The sequence below is a fragment of the Sceloporus occidentalis genome, unplaced genomic scaffold (genome assembly GCF_023333645.1).
Source record: "Sceloporus occidentalis isolate IW3139 unplaced genomic scaffold, rSceOcc1.0.p SCAF_3, whole genome shotgun sequence".
Lineage (NCBI taxonomy): Eukaryota > Metazoa > Chordata > Lepidosauria > Squamata > Phrynosomatidae > Sceloporus > Sceloporus occidentalis.
In genome coordinates, this window is record NW_028316983.1 from 66095831 (window position 1) to 66110701 (window position 14871).

Genomic DNA, 14871 nt, shown 5'->3' on the forward strand with positions numbered 1-14871 from the left:
TAACTGTCTCTTAAGTCTAATTTTCATATTAATTATTTGTGATTGTGATTTCCTGCATGGCTGAGGGTTGGACTGGATGGCCCTTGTGGTCTCTTCCAACTCTATGATTCTATGACTTGACAGCAACCATCATTCAAAATTCCACACTTTGTGGGAACAGTTGGTTGCTTGCATATGTGAAGGGGTGATTTTGAGTGATGTATGAACTATTTCACACATTGGTGAGAACTGTACATAAAGGTAATATGAGAACTGGACAAAAGGTTCCAGATAGTGGTTTATGAGATATCTCCAGAGTGCATTTACATGTGTTACTCAACTATACGTCTGACAGTAAAGCTTCTTTTTACAAAATCTTTTTATTCTGCCCAGCCCTACTTCTCTTTTTACCTTCTGTGTAGCTGGAAGTTTTGTTTAGCAGCATTTGCATTGGATGAATGGTGAAGGAGGACTGGAGAAAAACAGACTTTCAATGTCAGGCTGTATGCAAAGCATATGTGTAGTAAAGTTTGAGCTGGGAAAGAGTGGGATTCTACTCTAGCCAATGCTAAGAAGCTATGTGTGTCTGTCTACAACAGACAATGTAAACAGCAGCTACCTCCAGAGTCCTTTACTGAACATGTTCATATAGTAAAACAGAAAATGGCAGAGTAGACAAGACTGTCACTCCAGCTACCCCAGCATGTTGTTGTTGTTGTTTTAAAAAAACCATAGATTTGGAAGTTTGGCCACCAAAATAGAAATCAAGAAAAGAGCAAGCTGATGAAAGAAAAAGTCTTGCGTGCCTTTTGGAAGAAGGCTTCAAATTTCAATAATGTTCAGAATGTTTGCTTATTCAAATCTGGTTGTTTTATTTCACATGTGTACACTGTTTTGTCTAAAAGATTCGTTGAAACATGTTGAACTGTGCTTCATTTTTGTGGCATAGGAATCTATCTCTGTTATTTGCATGTTGCTTTTACCTCTGGTACCAAATTTTCTGTTAAAGAAGTAATGCTGAGGAGCACATCTACTTTGTTAACTGAAGTATACCTGTAATTTTTAATGCAGAAATAATTATCAAGGGAATATGTGTTTATATTCAGAGTTCCATAGCAACTCCTCCAACCATGTGTTAACCTTAATTTCTATAAATATTAAACAAGGCATTGGATCAGGGGTAGGGATTGACTGTGTGCTTTAGTATTGATTTTTTCACAAACGAGTGTCCAGTTATGTACAAAATAGAAAAAAAACTACCACATTTCTAGTCTGTTCTCAATACTAAGCACATTACCCAACAAAGCATTTTCCCCCCTGATGCTTATGTCTGTTATGGGAACCTTTTAGATCCTCCTAGGCTGATGTTCTTTTGTGACATGACTGTGCTTTAGCATCTTGTGGAGAAATTTTCAGAATAACCACCTAGCCTTCTGACTCTTGTGAGTGGACTTTACAGATACAATAGCCTTTTCCAGTTGAAGTTACAGTTAAAAGATGTATCGGTGTATGCCTGTTTGGGCAGCAGATGACATGTCATACTCACATGAATGATATATCATATTAACATTCTTGTCCCTATAGAGAACAGAGGAATGCCATATCAGCTATAGTTACTGGTATGGTAAACTATGTCTCCACCACTACTATAATGCAAAATATACTTGCATAATACTCTGCTAATCTAGCAGTTGGAATTCCATTTGTACTAGGTTTGTGGGTGGTTTTATTACTTATAATGTTAGATAAAACAACAGATGAGCCTTCTTAGTAGGTCAGTCCCACTTACAGATAGCTTTACCACTCGACCTATGCTCTTTCCAACCATCTAAGGAGAGGCATAGCATTTTATAGAGCTGTTAGCCCTTCAGAAATTGAGAAAGGATATATACCACCTATTCTATATTCTGATGCTTTTCTTATTTGGTAAGCTATTGAAGGTTACTAGAATGATTTCAAAATGAAGAAATTACATGACTCTGTCAATAAAGTCATACTGTCAAACTGTTCTTTTTGGAACTTAAAAATGAAAAGAATGATTAGATGAGTAGAACCTGTGAGTTCTTCAACATCACTGTGATTTCTAATAGAATAATTCTTTTCCCATTTCTTAGGGGGCTATCATCTTGTAAAAATAGGAGATTTATTCAACGGAAGGTACCATGTGATCCGGAAGCTGGGATGGGGACACTTTTCTACAGTGTGGTTATCTTGGGACATCCAGTAAGTCATTGCACTTTGGATGGAATTGCTTCTAATCACTCAGGATACTGTTTGGGACTTAAGGACATGAGACTCTTTGTCATCAAAATCCTACTTGTTTTCATATCCAAAGCAATTATCTCATGCATTTTATAATAGAATGGGAACAGTATTATGTTCAAGTTATATAATCAAATTTACTCAGTCATCAATGCATATAATTTCTTTAATTTCATTTTTTAATAAACTCTAGGTACCACTATTTCTTCAAAAGTTGACCTAGAACTTGCTTGTATATTTTCCCAAAGAAAGTGTCTAACATTCAGTTCTTACATTATATGTTGTTATTGTTTGAGTCCACAAAACAATTTTGTACCTGTTTAGGGGGAAGAGGCTTGTGGCAATGAAAGTTGTAAAGAGTGCAGAACACTACACAGAAACAGCATTAGATGAAATCAAGCTGCTGAAGTCTGTAAGTATGCACAAGCAGTGGTTATTTCAAATGTTACCATATATACTCAACTATACGTTGACCTCCTGTATAAGTCGAGGGCAGGTTTTGGGGCCAAAATTATGGATTTTGTCACGATCTGTGGATACGTTGAGGGTAAAACTTGGAGGCTTTATGCTTCAGTGTTTCATCTTTTGCTTCATCCTTCACTCTCCAGACAGTGGGCAGGAGAGGGACTCTTTGTTTTAAAGTAATCAGTCACCCAGGACTCTTTCTGTTTGGCGCAAGAGAGACATTAACTGCTCTCCCAACTGAATGGGGAAATCTGAAAGAGCTGCTATCACATTACCATACTGACCAGTAAACAAGTCGACCTGGGATTTTGGGTTCAATTTTTGGGCATAAATTTCTTGACTTACAGACAAGTATATATGGTATAACAGGAAATGGCTCTTAGTTCTACTGAAGTTTAGAGAATCCCCCTGTGGTATTTTTCTGGCAGTATGGGGGCTTCCAACAGAATTAGAAGGGATTGATTCCCTCTTCCCATCGCAGCTGCCTGTGCACCCCCAACCATTTCTGGGATACTAGAACAACCACCACCCCATCTGATTTTCAGGTGATGGAGAAAGCTGAGGTGGGATAGAGGGGAAGGAAAGAAGTACTGTTGCATTGGCACTTGGCTGCCAGCAGTGTTGGATTTCATCCATAATGTACAAGAATAGAGATTAGGTTTTTTATTGTGTATTATTATTATTATTATTATTATTATTATTATTATTATTTTCTTTTGTCAGTAAAGAGACTCACTTCAGTTTCAGGGGCAGTTTAAAATATTCTGGAACCAGCTAACTTATTTATGTATTTATGTGAACTAGGAAAAGAAAATGGCAGTGGTGGGTGGGGGTTAAGTCCAGCAAATGCTAGCTACTGTTCCCTCCTTCAGAGGCAGTTGGTATGGTGGGAGGCTCTCATCACCTGCTGAGACTTCAGCCACTAACTAGGATATAGCTGTTGTAATTCTTCAGGGTAGTTTGATCTTGGTGCTTTTATATTGTTAATTATAAACATCTTGTTTTCACATTAACATAGCTTATGGGTTTACTTCATCCCATGTATCTAACAGTAAGTTTTAAAGGAATTTTTAAGAGAGGCTCAGGAAGGGGAAGTACAGGCCCATGAAATGCACCAGTATCAGTGCAGCTCTGAGACAATGTAACTTTAGTTTAGGGATGTATTAAACCTCTTTTTGTTTGTTTCCTCCTCTCTCTCTCTCTCTCTCTCTCTCTCTGGCATTTGGAGACCAAAGCAAGATCAATGTTTTCATAGATATTTGTCTGTTTATAAATAGCTAGACATGTTACCTTTTTGTTTCCAAAATGAAATGTGTAGAGAAATGATGAAGCTTAATAAAGAGAGAATCTTTGTTAAATGATTTCTTATGCTGTTTGATTTTCCCCACCATTCACCTATACAGGTCCGCAACACTGACCCCGATGATCCAAACAGAGAGAGAGTGGTTCAGCTATTAGATGACTTCAAAATCTCAGGAGTAAATGGTTCTCGTATCCTTTTTATAGAGTAGGCGGCAAGAGCAGGAATGTGTGTCTCTTTCAAAAAGTCATATAGAGCAGTTGTTGTAATGAAAGTGGGAGATAAAAATTACAGCTGTCTGTAATCTTAATCTACAACAAATATATGATAAAATATGCAACTCATTTCCTGGGGACTTTGTATTATGTGCAGGTCATCAGAATTGCTAGGTAACTGTGTAGCAAGCTCATCCTGTTCTGCCTGTGGATCTTATGATCATTAACTGCTTTAAAAAACCCATTAAAATATGGGAATGAAGCTTTGAAAAAATGAAAGGTTTTTGGAGGAGAAGAGGGGTTTGGGTTGTCTTCCATTGTCTTGTAATCTAGTTTTGTTTTGTTGCCTTATGACGCTTCAGCCTCACATTGTCAGTAGGGCTTACTGACAAAATAGTGTACAGTTGTTAATAATTAGATTTACTCCATCCATACTTTCTGAACAGATGTTGTCACAGAGTAATATAGATAGCATTACTGATGCTCTAGGGAATAAGAAAATCTGGAAGGAAAAGGAGATGTATACTAACAGATCATACAGTTTCTTTTTGTTTTGTCTTGTAACTGAGTAGCCATACTTTCAGCAATGACTGATATTGTAAAAATCTCAGAAATTTCAGCCTTGACTCAGCTGCAGATATTTGTATGGTTTTCGAAGTTTTAGGGCACCATCTTCTGAAATGGATCATAAAATCAAATTATCAGGGACTTCCACTACTTTGTGTAAAAAGAATAATCCAACAAGTATGTTCTTCCTCTATTTGACACTTTAGGGGTTAATTTTGTTAAAAGTTATATGTTGTCAGTTTTGAGAATTTTCTTAAAATAGATTAGCTTTCAGCTTTATAGTTCTTTGTGAAGCCTATGTTGTTGAATGTATGCTGCTAATTCAAATTGTGCCCATTTAGCTGTGCAACTGGAGACTGTAATGTTTCATCTTGCTGCCAGAGCCGGAAAAGTTTTTGAACTACAACTCCCAGAATCTTCCGTGTACTAGGACTTTTGATCCAAAAAAAGCAACTGTTACAAGTTTTAGTTGCTGCACTCAGGCTAATGGAACAAGTCTAAACTGCACTGTGACTTTGATATAAATCCTTTCCTCCTGCTTTAGAATCCTAAGAAAAGATATCAAGGCATTTTTATGCAGGATTTAAAAAGAATATTTAGTTGCTGTAAATATAGAGTCTATTTTTCTATTTTTCTTCTTTGTTGTTTCATCTAAGACCAAAATTAGTATCCCTGCTTTGATTTTTTTGGAAGTAAGATGCAGCCACTGGTAAACAATGGGGTTGCTTACCCTGGGAAATCCCAACATATACACAGTGGTCTTTCACATGTTGTTGGACTGCAGCATTGACTATGGTGGCTAGGGCAGCTGGGATGTATAGTTCAACATCAGGAGGGCTGCATGATTCCCATGCAAAGATCCTTTTAAGAGAACTGGGACATATTCTCTTACCTAGATGCCTTGGGATGTAGGATGTATCTTCCAAACTTCCAATCCACTGGCAAATGAGTTTAGTTATACTCTTTAGCTCTTGGGGCATTGTTCCCTCTAATAATACATACCATAAAGTACAATTTAATTGTAGTTGTTGGTCCACTTGCAAAATATAACAGTAGTAAATAGATTTGGGCTGCCTAAATACCCTAAAGGCTCCAGATCCTGAACTTAGAAGCAAAGAAGGAAGAAGGGTCAGCTCTGGTTGGAAGACTGCTGAAGAATACCAGGTGCTATAGGCTGTATTTCAGAGGGAGGGAACCAGCAATACTACCTCCAAGTATTCCTTGTCTAAGAACTGTGTATGAAATTCATGAGGTCACCATAACATGGCAAGCGATTTGAAAACATATGCACACATACCACAAGTAGATTTAGGAAGGATGGGTAGGCTCAGACAGAGCAGATAGAAAAACAATTCTAAACTGAATGGGGATTACAGTTTAAGAATAATAGGTTGACAGTCAAGTAAAGGGAAAACATTTTATTGCAGTTTATTTTTGGAGAGATTCACAAATTCTGACTTCTCACTATAGGTTGTACCATTGATGTTGTAAGTCACCTAAATGCCTGTTTTCTTTCTCTTGAAGGTTTTGCAAGGACTAGATTATTTACATGCCAAATGTCGGCTTATCCATACTGATATTAAACCAGAAAACATTCTGCTGTGTGTTAATGACCAATACATTCGCAGACTTGCTGCTGAAGCAACAGAGTGGCAAAGATCTGGAGCGCCCCCTCCTTCTGGCTCTGCAGGTACTCTTTTATTCTTGTTTTTGAAATCTCAGGCTCGCAGTTTTGGGGCTGCCTTTGGAAACTGTTTGGAAACTTCAGCGGGTCCATAATGCTGCGGCCAGAATGCTGAGTGGAGCTAGTTATAGGGAGTATATAACTTCCTTGATGGAACAGCTTTACTGGCTGCCGGTTCATTTGTGGGCACAATTCAAAGTGCTGGTCATGACCTATAAAGCCCTATATGACTTAGGTCCAGATTATTTGAAGAATCGTATCTCCCCATATGAATCTGCCAGAACACTAAGATCATCAGGGAAAGGCTTTCTCTTGGTTCCACCACCATCCCAGGCTCCTTCGGTGTGGACACAAAAGAGAGCCTTCTCGGTGGCTGCTTCCACCCTCTGGAACTCCCTTCCATGGCAGGCTAGACTGGTCCCCTCCCTGCTTGCTTTTTGACAGCAGGCCAAGACATTTTTTATTTAAGCAAGCATTTAAAATATAAGCACATCACAATGGTTTTTATATTGAGCTTGTGTATTGCATTTTAACTTCCATTATATTTTAATCTAATTTTATATTGTTTTTACGTGATTTTAACTGTTTTACATTTTATTGTAATGCTTTTTAAATCTGAGCTGCCTTGGGTCCCTTCAGGAAGAAAGGCGGTGTATAAATAAAATAAATAAACCTGTTGGTTCTAAAATAGCTCCTTCTGAAGTGATTAGTTAGGATGTGACTTGTGATTGGATCTCTTTGAGCATTATTAGTATGAAATATTCCTTTTTTTCTGCAAGATTAGATAAACATTCCATTAGAAGCAATAGCATGTAAACTGATATGAAGATGCATATTTAAAATATTGTTTCTAATCTTTTGTAGTTTATATAAGTGGTGGAAAAAACACCTTAATGGAACTTTTGTGGAGTTCCATTTTGGAAGATCAGTATAGTGAGGTATATATAGATGTGTTTTGTATATCTTAATCTTTTTTGTATACTCCCAGGAATTTAAATATTCTTTCCAACTTCTGTGTTACAGATACATGTTGAGTTAGAGGCTCTGTTATCCTATTTTATTATTGTAGGTATCCTGTCCTGTAAGGCAAAGCACATGGTCAAACCATAATGGATGCTACTGAAGCATTACAATCATAGTGTATATATGTTTTCACCCCTGACTCAAGATTTCTCAATTTACCAGTGTGACTGTGTCAGTCAGTTGAAATTTGGGTTTTGCCTACTTTCTGTGAGACATATAGTTAGTTTTGCTTGGGTTGCCTGTGGGTGTTTATATTATTGCTTTTTAGCTGTGATACAGTGAAGAGAATTCTACTAGCATAAAAAACATTACTTTTTAATCAACGGAAGCTGGTCAGCAGTGAAATGAACCATCAGTGGTGTTCAGTGCCATTTGTCTTTACCCTTCTCCTCACTTGGCAATTTGAAGAAAAGTCATCTGATTCAGTGTTGGTAATGGGCATTGTTTGCACATTTGGGTTTCTTCAGGATCGGCACTTGATTAAAGTACTAGGTGGCCAGCTACTTCCACCAGAATTTCAGTCATTGAATTGAAAGCCCTATCTGAGTCTACCCTTAGTTTACACTTAAGGTCATGGAAAATACTTGTTTGCTAAACGCTGGATTAGTTCCTGTATCAGGAGATGTATCTCCAGTGTGTATCTCCTAATGCAGGCCCCTCAAACTTGCCATTTCTCTACTGCAGCTCCATTCCAAAGCCATTTCAGTGTCAGTGGAGAGCAGAGAAGCAGTTATGGTCCTTAAGCTGGATGCACTTTGATTGGTATCCTCAAAAACCTCGAACGGTCCTTGGAAATTCCTTGGTAATTATGATGATGTGTATCCAACTATAGCAAGGCACATCTCTGCTGCTTCCACTCTCCACTGACACAGAAATGGCTGGGGGTCGGGTGGGGATGACAACATAGAAAAGGTAGGTCTGGTCTGGAAGGTGATTCTGGCCATTATGTGGTTGGAACAAACAACCAAAAAAGTAGCTCATAACTAGGATGCCTGTTGATACTTCATATTTAAGATCCCCTTTAACAGTTGGGTTGTTAAGTTATCATGGTTGTTCATTCTGCTCAGTTAAATGTGGCACATTGGCCAGAGAAAATTCATCTTGTCACCAGTGATTTACTAATCCATCCTGTAAATCTGAAACTGACATAAGTAGCATTTAGTGTTCAACAGTTTTTTTTTTTTTTAACAAAGTTGTATTCTCTGAGGATGCCAACCACAGATGCTGGTGAAATGTCAGGACTAAACACTTCTAGAACATGGCCACATAGCCCAATCATTTCAGAGATGATTTAAGTGGGTGCATGCTTCCTAATGGATTGAAATCTGGTGATGGCTTTTCTTTTTCTATGTAGTATCATACACAGCTTTTGTAGAATTATTGCAGCGTATGATTGCAGTCATACTAATTGTGTTTCTCTTTTCACAGTGAGTACTGCACCACAGCCAAAACCCGTAAGTGTGGCAACTTGTGCCTTTTCAAATTGAATTAGACTTTGCCTTTGGATTTAGATAATATTCATAGAGTAGTTTGAGTAATGTAAAATACTTTAACTTTGTAGGCACCACACCAGGGTTAAATTGTAGCATGCTGCTATAAGCATGTTTCTTTCAGTTCTGGTATGGAACATTCGTTCTTTGCTGCACTGGTATTGGGAATTGTCAGACTCTGCCCCCCCCCCCCCCCCGGGCCAGGTTATTGCAATTGCAGTAATTGCTTCTGATCCTACTTGTGATGAACATGTGTAGATCTCATAGGCATTTCATTGACTACTGTGGGAAAAGTATTCTGAATCAGATAAACATTTGGGCTGGTCTCATTTTATTAAAAAAAAAACACATATTAACATGTCAACACATATTTAGGGGCAGCCTGCATTGCTTACATGAATAAAATAAGTATTTTATGAATAGTTCTCTAGCAAGGGATTGCTCTTAATTAAATGTCTAAAATAACTTGAGCACAGTAAGAATTAAATGCACCTGGCAGTTGATAAGTTGAAAAGATATTGATAATTTTTCAAGTTTCATTCTGTTTTTCTACTACAAAAGATGCATTTTGTTAAAGAAGGTGGCATTTTCCGACTTATGGCAACCCTAAAGTGACCCCATCACAGGTTTTTCTTGGCAAGGTTTGATTAGAGGAGTTTTTGCCATTGCCTGATGCTAAGACAGTGTGAGACTAAGTCTGAGTCTCATGCTAAGAGAGTATGACTTGACAAAGGTTTCAATGGCTGAAAGGGGTCAGTAGGTCCAAATCCTGGTCTCCAGAGTTGTAGTCCAACATTCAAACCATTGCACCATGTGTGCTCCATAGAATATTTTCTTTTTGCATCCTTTTATATTGTGCATTTAATGGGCATTATGTCATACCAGAAGTATGAATAGAATTGAAAGAGTGGATTAAGGTTAAAATCCTATACCTGTTTAGCTCGAGTAAACCCCATTGAATTTTAGGATTGCACTTTCAAGTGTTAACAGCATTTGGATCTTTATGATTAGAGTGAAAATATTTCCTTCTTACATCTCTAGTCCAAGAAAGCCTGTGACAAAATAAATTGGTTAGTACCACAAGACTCCTTTTTCCTTCCTCTTTGACCTTCCCTTCATCTTATTCAAAGAGAAGTAGGGAACAGATGCCTCAGAGCTTTCTTGTTTGCAATTAACCTGCAGGCAGACAAAATGTCCAAAAATAAAAAAAGGAAATTGAAAAAGAAACAGAAACGACAAGCAGAACTGCTGGAAAAGCGGATACAGGAAATTGAGGAGATGGAGAAGGAAGCAAGCCCTCTGGAAGCTCAACCTGAAGACCAGCAAGAAGTTCCAAGGCCACTTGAGCTGCTTTTGAAAGAGAACCCCCCAGATGAAGGAGTACCAGGAAAGACAGGTATTGTTCTCTAAATATATGTATGTATGTACAAGTTCATGCTCTCAAGATAAATAAGTTTTAAGGTAGACATTGTTGCACATTTCTGAAATGTGGAAAAAGACAAATATGAATGCATTGTATTGTGTGAGCATTACTACATGAGCAGGACAGTGTTAGTTCAGCATTTTGCATGCATGTATGATGGATATTTAAGTTTCGATTGTGTTGTCCAAATCTTCAGAACACTTACAGTACAGCTGTTTGACTAATATATTTGTATATCTGATCAACATGCACTAAAATATATCAAGTTTTATATGTGCCTGACCTTCCTTTATTTTCTCACACCCATTTTCTCTAGAAGATATTTCTCTTGTATCAGAGCAAACAATCTTAATGGAAGGGGTTGAAAAATGCCTAACAGAAATAAATTGTAATGGAATGGTGCAAATGACTGCCTTTTCGGATTCCATTAACCAAGTGTCAGTGAGTATTGAGGAAGACCTTCACAATGCCAATGACTGCAGTGGTCCCTCTCAGGAACAAGAAGAGGATGAGACCTGTGCTTACGATCAAAGTAATGGTGGCTCAGAGAACAGAATACGAGAGGCAGTATCAGAGTCCTGTGCATCCTTAGTTTCAGAAGTTATGGATTCCATGGTATGCCAGGGAACATCAAGTGATGAACAGTATTTCAGTGAGCAGCAGATTAGCCACTTACAAGCGAGCATCAGAGCAGAAATACCTTCTGAGGATGAGAATGAGAATAATGGATCTTCTGAGAACAATAAAGGTACGCCACTAACATTCTGTATGAGAAATGTGCAGTTTTGTGGAGAAATATGCTGAAGAAGAGATAGGCAATATGTAGTCCTCATTTGTAGCCCCCCACGGAAGTGTTTCTGGCAATGTACTGCTGAAAACCAGTCTACCTCCAGCCATGCAGCACAAGTCTTCCCCAAAAGAAACAGATGTTCTGGCAGGGCTCTGCTGTGTGTGTGTAAAGGTGCCCTGACATCCTTTTCTACTATGGAGAGCTAATGCAGTAATAGGGTTGCTCCTGTTAGCATGGGAGCATGCGACCCCATGAACATTGGCTAACCTATGTTTCACAAAATTTCAGATTCATATAGAACTTTTGCTAAGTGATCAAAATGCTTCACATATTGTTTTTCTGATCAGGGTTCATATCCTAGCTCGACCATAGAAACTCACTGTGTAACCTTGGGAAATCACACTTTCTCAGCCTCAGAGGAAGGCAATGGCAAACCTCCCCTGAACAAATTCTGCCAAGAAAACCCCATGATAGGTTTGTCTCAGGGTCGCCATAAGTCAAAATGTACTTGGAAGGCACACAATGACAACAACAAGGGAAAGGCAGGTTGACAAATAATGGCTTATTTAAGGTCATCCAGTAAGTTTATCTGTAATTAATCTTAATTATTGTTCATTGAGAGAAGCCAGCTTTATTTACCATGATTTGACGTTTGCTTGTTTCAAACCACCCTTAGTAGGTTTAACCACAAGTTTGATGCATTCAACGAATTCTGGTTAATCAAAAGTGGAAATGAAAGCTATCAGTCTCCTTGTGGTTATGTCACAGAAGAGGTGGGAGCATATGAACCTGAAGCTTTTTTCTGTCACAATAAACCACATATCATAATTGTCTCTTATTTGTTTTTTCATGAGAAATAATATTATTTGAATGTGTGTGGCAGATGGTGGATCTGCCCATGTGATGTTAACTGGCTGTTCATGCTATATCTAGGAAAATCTGCTGCTGGAAATTTCCTCCTTAATCCTCTTGAGCCTGGGAATGCAGATAAGCTTAAAGTGAAGATAGCTGATCTAGGAAATGCTTGCTGGGTGGTAAGTTTAAAACTCTTTCCTTGGTGAGTAGCAGGAGTTGCTGATCTCTGACGTTAGCTTTGGTGAATGTAACCACTGTATCTCTTACCTTTAGGATTGGCTACTTGCTTGTACAAATACAAGGTTGCTAATGGTGGTCCTGTCTGTTTTTCCATTAAACATTGCCTGGAGCTGGGAGGGCAGGAGCCCATCCCCATACTCATTCCAAACTTCAGAGGGGCTTATGTTGAATTAATGCCAAATGGCTCCAGTATTATGTTTTGGCAATGGCATACTTTGACTAGCTACCAGTCAGCAATCATTTGTGACTGGTGTAGTGTAAGCTACTGCAGTAAATCTTTAGCTAATTAATTAGTCTTAAAGCACTTTGATCAATTAGTAAAGCTGCAGTCTTGACCAGCTACTAAGCACGGTTTAATATAAGGGCTTTACCCAAAAAACCAAAAACCTGTATGGAACTTGCTGTTGTAGAAGTTAGAAGAGTGGGGAAAGAAGGAATTAAGCAGTACCTTTGATACTGTTGTGGTTATCCACCCTTGAGTCAATCTCAACCCATGGCGACCCTGTAGATGAGACATTTCCAAGACTCCCTATTATCCACTGCTCAATGCAGGTCCTTCAAATTCATACCCATGATCTCCTTAATAGAGTCTATCCATCTAACATGTGGCCTTCTTCTCTTTCTGTTTCGCTCAACCTTTCCTAGCATTATTGTTTTTTCCAGTGAGTTCTGCCTCCTCATGATGTGTCCAAAGTATGACAGCCTCAGTCTAGTCATCTTGGGCCCATTACAGACGGGCACCTTAGTACGCGAGGAGCGCGTACTAGGGTTAGAAAGGGCCATCTTTTCCGGACGCCCCCAACTTTAATACTAGAATTAATACTAATTCTAGATGGGCACCGCCATTACGACGTCACAGACACACCGCCTCCAAATGGGGCGGCGCGAACGTGACAACTTTATGCCGCACAAGGGCGCATAGAGCGCCCTTTCCGCAGTGCACGAAGGAGCTCTGAAACGGAGCTCCTTCTGCGATTTGCGTCGCTGGCTCAGCTTTTAGACGGCTGCGCCAGCGACGCAAAGGAGAAAGGGGCCAAGCGGCCCCTTTCTCCTACTCCCCGCTGCTGTCGGGTGTCTTTGGGGCTTGAAGCGGATCGTGGCGGATCGGGGCCTCGGAGGCTGCCGCTCTGGCAGCTGAGGCCCTGATCCGGCGGGGAAAGGAGTGCCTACAGGCCGCCCCAAAGGGGCGGTCTGTAACGCACCTTGGCTTCCAGAGAGATTTCTGGTTTGATGGGTAGGACCCATTTGCTTGACTTCTTCACTGTCCATGGTAACCTCAGCACTCTTCTCCAGCACCACATCTCAAATAAATTAATTCTCTTCCTATTCACTTTCTTAACTATCCAGTTCTCACATCCGTACGTGGTAATAGGGAATACAATGGCTTATATGATTCTAACTTTTGTGCTCAGTTGTATGTCTTTACATTTTATGATATTTTTTGGTTCTTTCGTAGTTGCCCTCCCCATTCTTAGTCGTCTTATGATTTCTTGACTGCAGTCCCCGCTCTGATCAATATTTAATCCCTAGCTGATTTATATTAGCATGAGCTTTCATTGATGTCAGTCCAGTTCTTCCAGATGCATTAATGGAATTAGATGTACAACCACAGGTATATTGGAGTTGGAGTGATCTAGGGAAGACTCAGAATTGTAGAAAGACATATCTTTCTTTACATTATTACACTCTAACCCTACCTCCCACAACCTGCAACTGAAATAAATCAGTCTCAAAAATGTGCTTTATTCCTTGATCCTATCTTCTCCCATTCCCATTTTATGCTGAAACAGGTTAATGTGGTTATATCTTTGAAAACTACTGTTGCTCTTCTACAAGATTGATATCCCTTTTAAAATGATGCCTACTGTGAAACATTTCTACATCTCTAAAAGCAGTGTTTCTGCTCAGGACTCTAAATTCATCTCATTCAGTTCACTGGAGGCACTTCTAGGCAAAGTCTTTATCATGATAGCATCCTGACTCAGTTTTGACTTGGGAAATGGAAGTGAGACACTTCTAACCACTCCATGTTTCCCCACTAAGGATAGAAGGACAGAATAGCTACATAGTGCCTTTTGTTTGGCAGTACTAGATTCGAAGACGACGCTGTTCTAGTGCTGCCAAACAAAAGGCACTATGTAGCTATTCTGTCCTTATATACATATCAGGCTGTATATGTATAGATCTCAGTCGTGATGTAATAAGTACAGAATGCTCTCATAAGGGAAACCTGCTGGGGGATATCACGTTTACAATGCTGGATTTCATATTATGCAAAACTAATTTGTCAAATTTTGAAGCTTGGAAACTAGGATTTGAAGAACTCTAATTTAAAGTAATGATTCCATTTATGCCTATATTGATCATGGAATCCTCCTTGCTCTTGGGTTCTAAAATAGCATGCTTTACTTTGGCAGCATAAACACTACACTGAGGACATTCAGACAAGGCAATACCGATCCTTGGAAGTCTTGATTGGAGCAGGGTACAGCACTTCAGCTGATATTTGGAGCACAGCTTGCATGGTAAGCTCAATCATGTTATGTTACCTAATTCTTTTCACAATTCAATAAGAATT

At 39.0% G+C, this 14871-nt stretch overlaps 1 protein-coding gene across 3 annotated transcripts in view; it reads left to right on the forward strand.

Annotated features, from left to right (window-relative positions):
• The window catches only part of SRPK1 (SRSF protein kinase 1), a 38583-nt gene that overhangs the window by 16499 nt on the left and 7213 nt on the right, over nucleotides 1-14871 (forward strand). Inside the window, exons 4-13 of one of the 3 annotated variants that reach the window (XM_089514789.1) lie at nucleotides 2094-2202; nucleotides 2566-2653; nucleotides 4110-4197; nucleotides 4859-4965; nucleotides 6313-6478; nucleotides 8924-8949; nucleotides 10168-10381; nucleotides 10728-11156; nucleotides 12132-12232; nucleotides 14711-14818. In XM_089514789.1, the coding sequence (XP_089370915.1) occupies nucleotides 2094-2202; nucleotides 2566-2653; nucleotides 4110-4197; nucleotides 4859-4965; nucleotides 6313-6478; nucleotides 8924-8949; nucleotides 10168-10381; nucleotides 10728-11156; nucleotides 12132-12232; nucleotides 14711-14818 (1436 nt within the window). Of the gene's footprint in view, nucleotides 1-2093; nucleotides 2203-2565; nucleotides 2654-4109; nucleotides 4198-4858; nucleotides 4966-6312; nucleotides 6479-8923; nucleotides 8950-10167; nucleotides 10382-10724; nucleotides 11157-12131; nucleotides 12233-14710; nucleotides 14819-14871 lie in introns of all 3 variants that reach the window. The other 2 variants (XM_089514788.1, XM_089514790.1) reach the window with 2 other exon arrangements.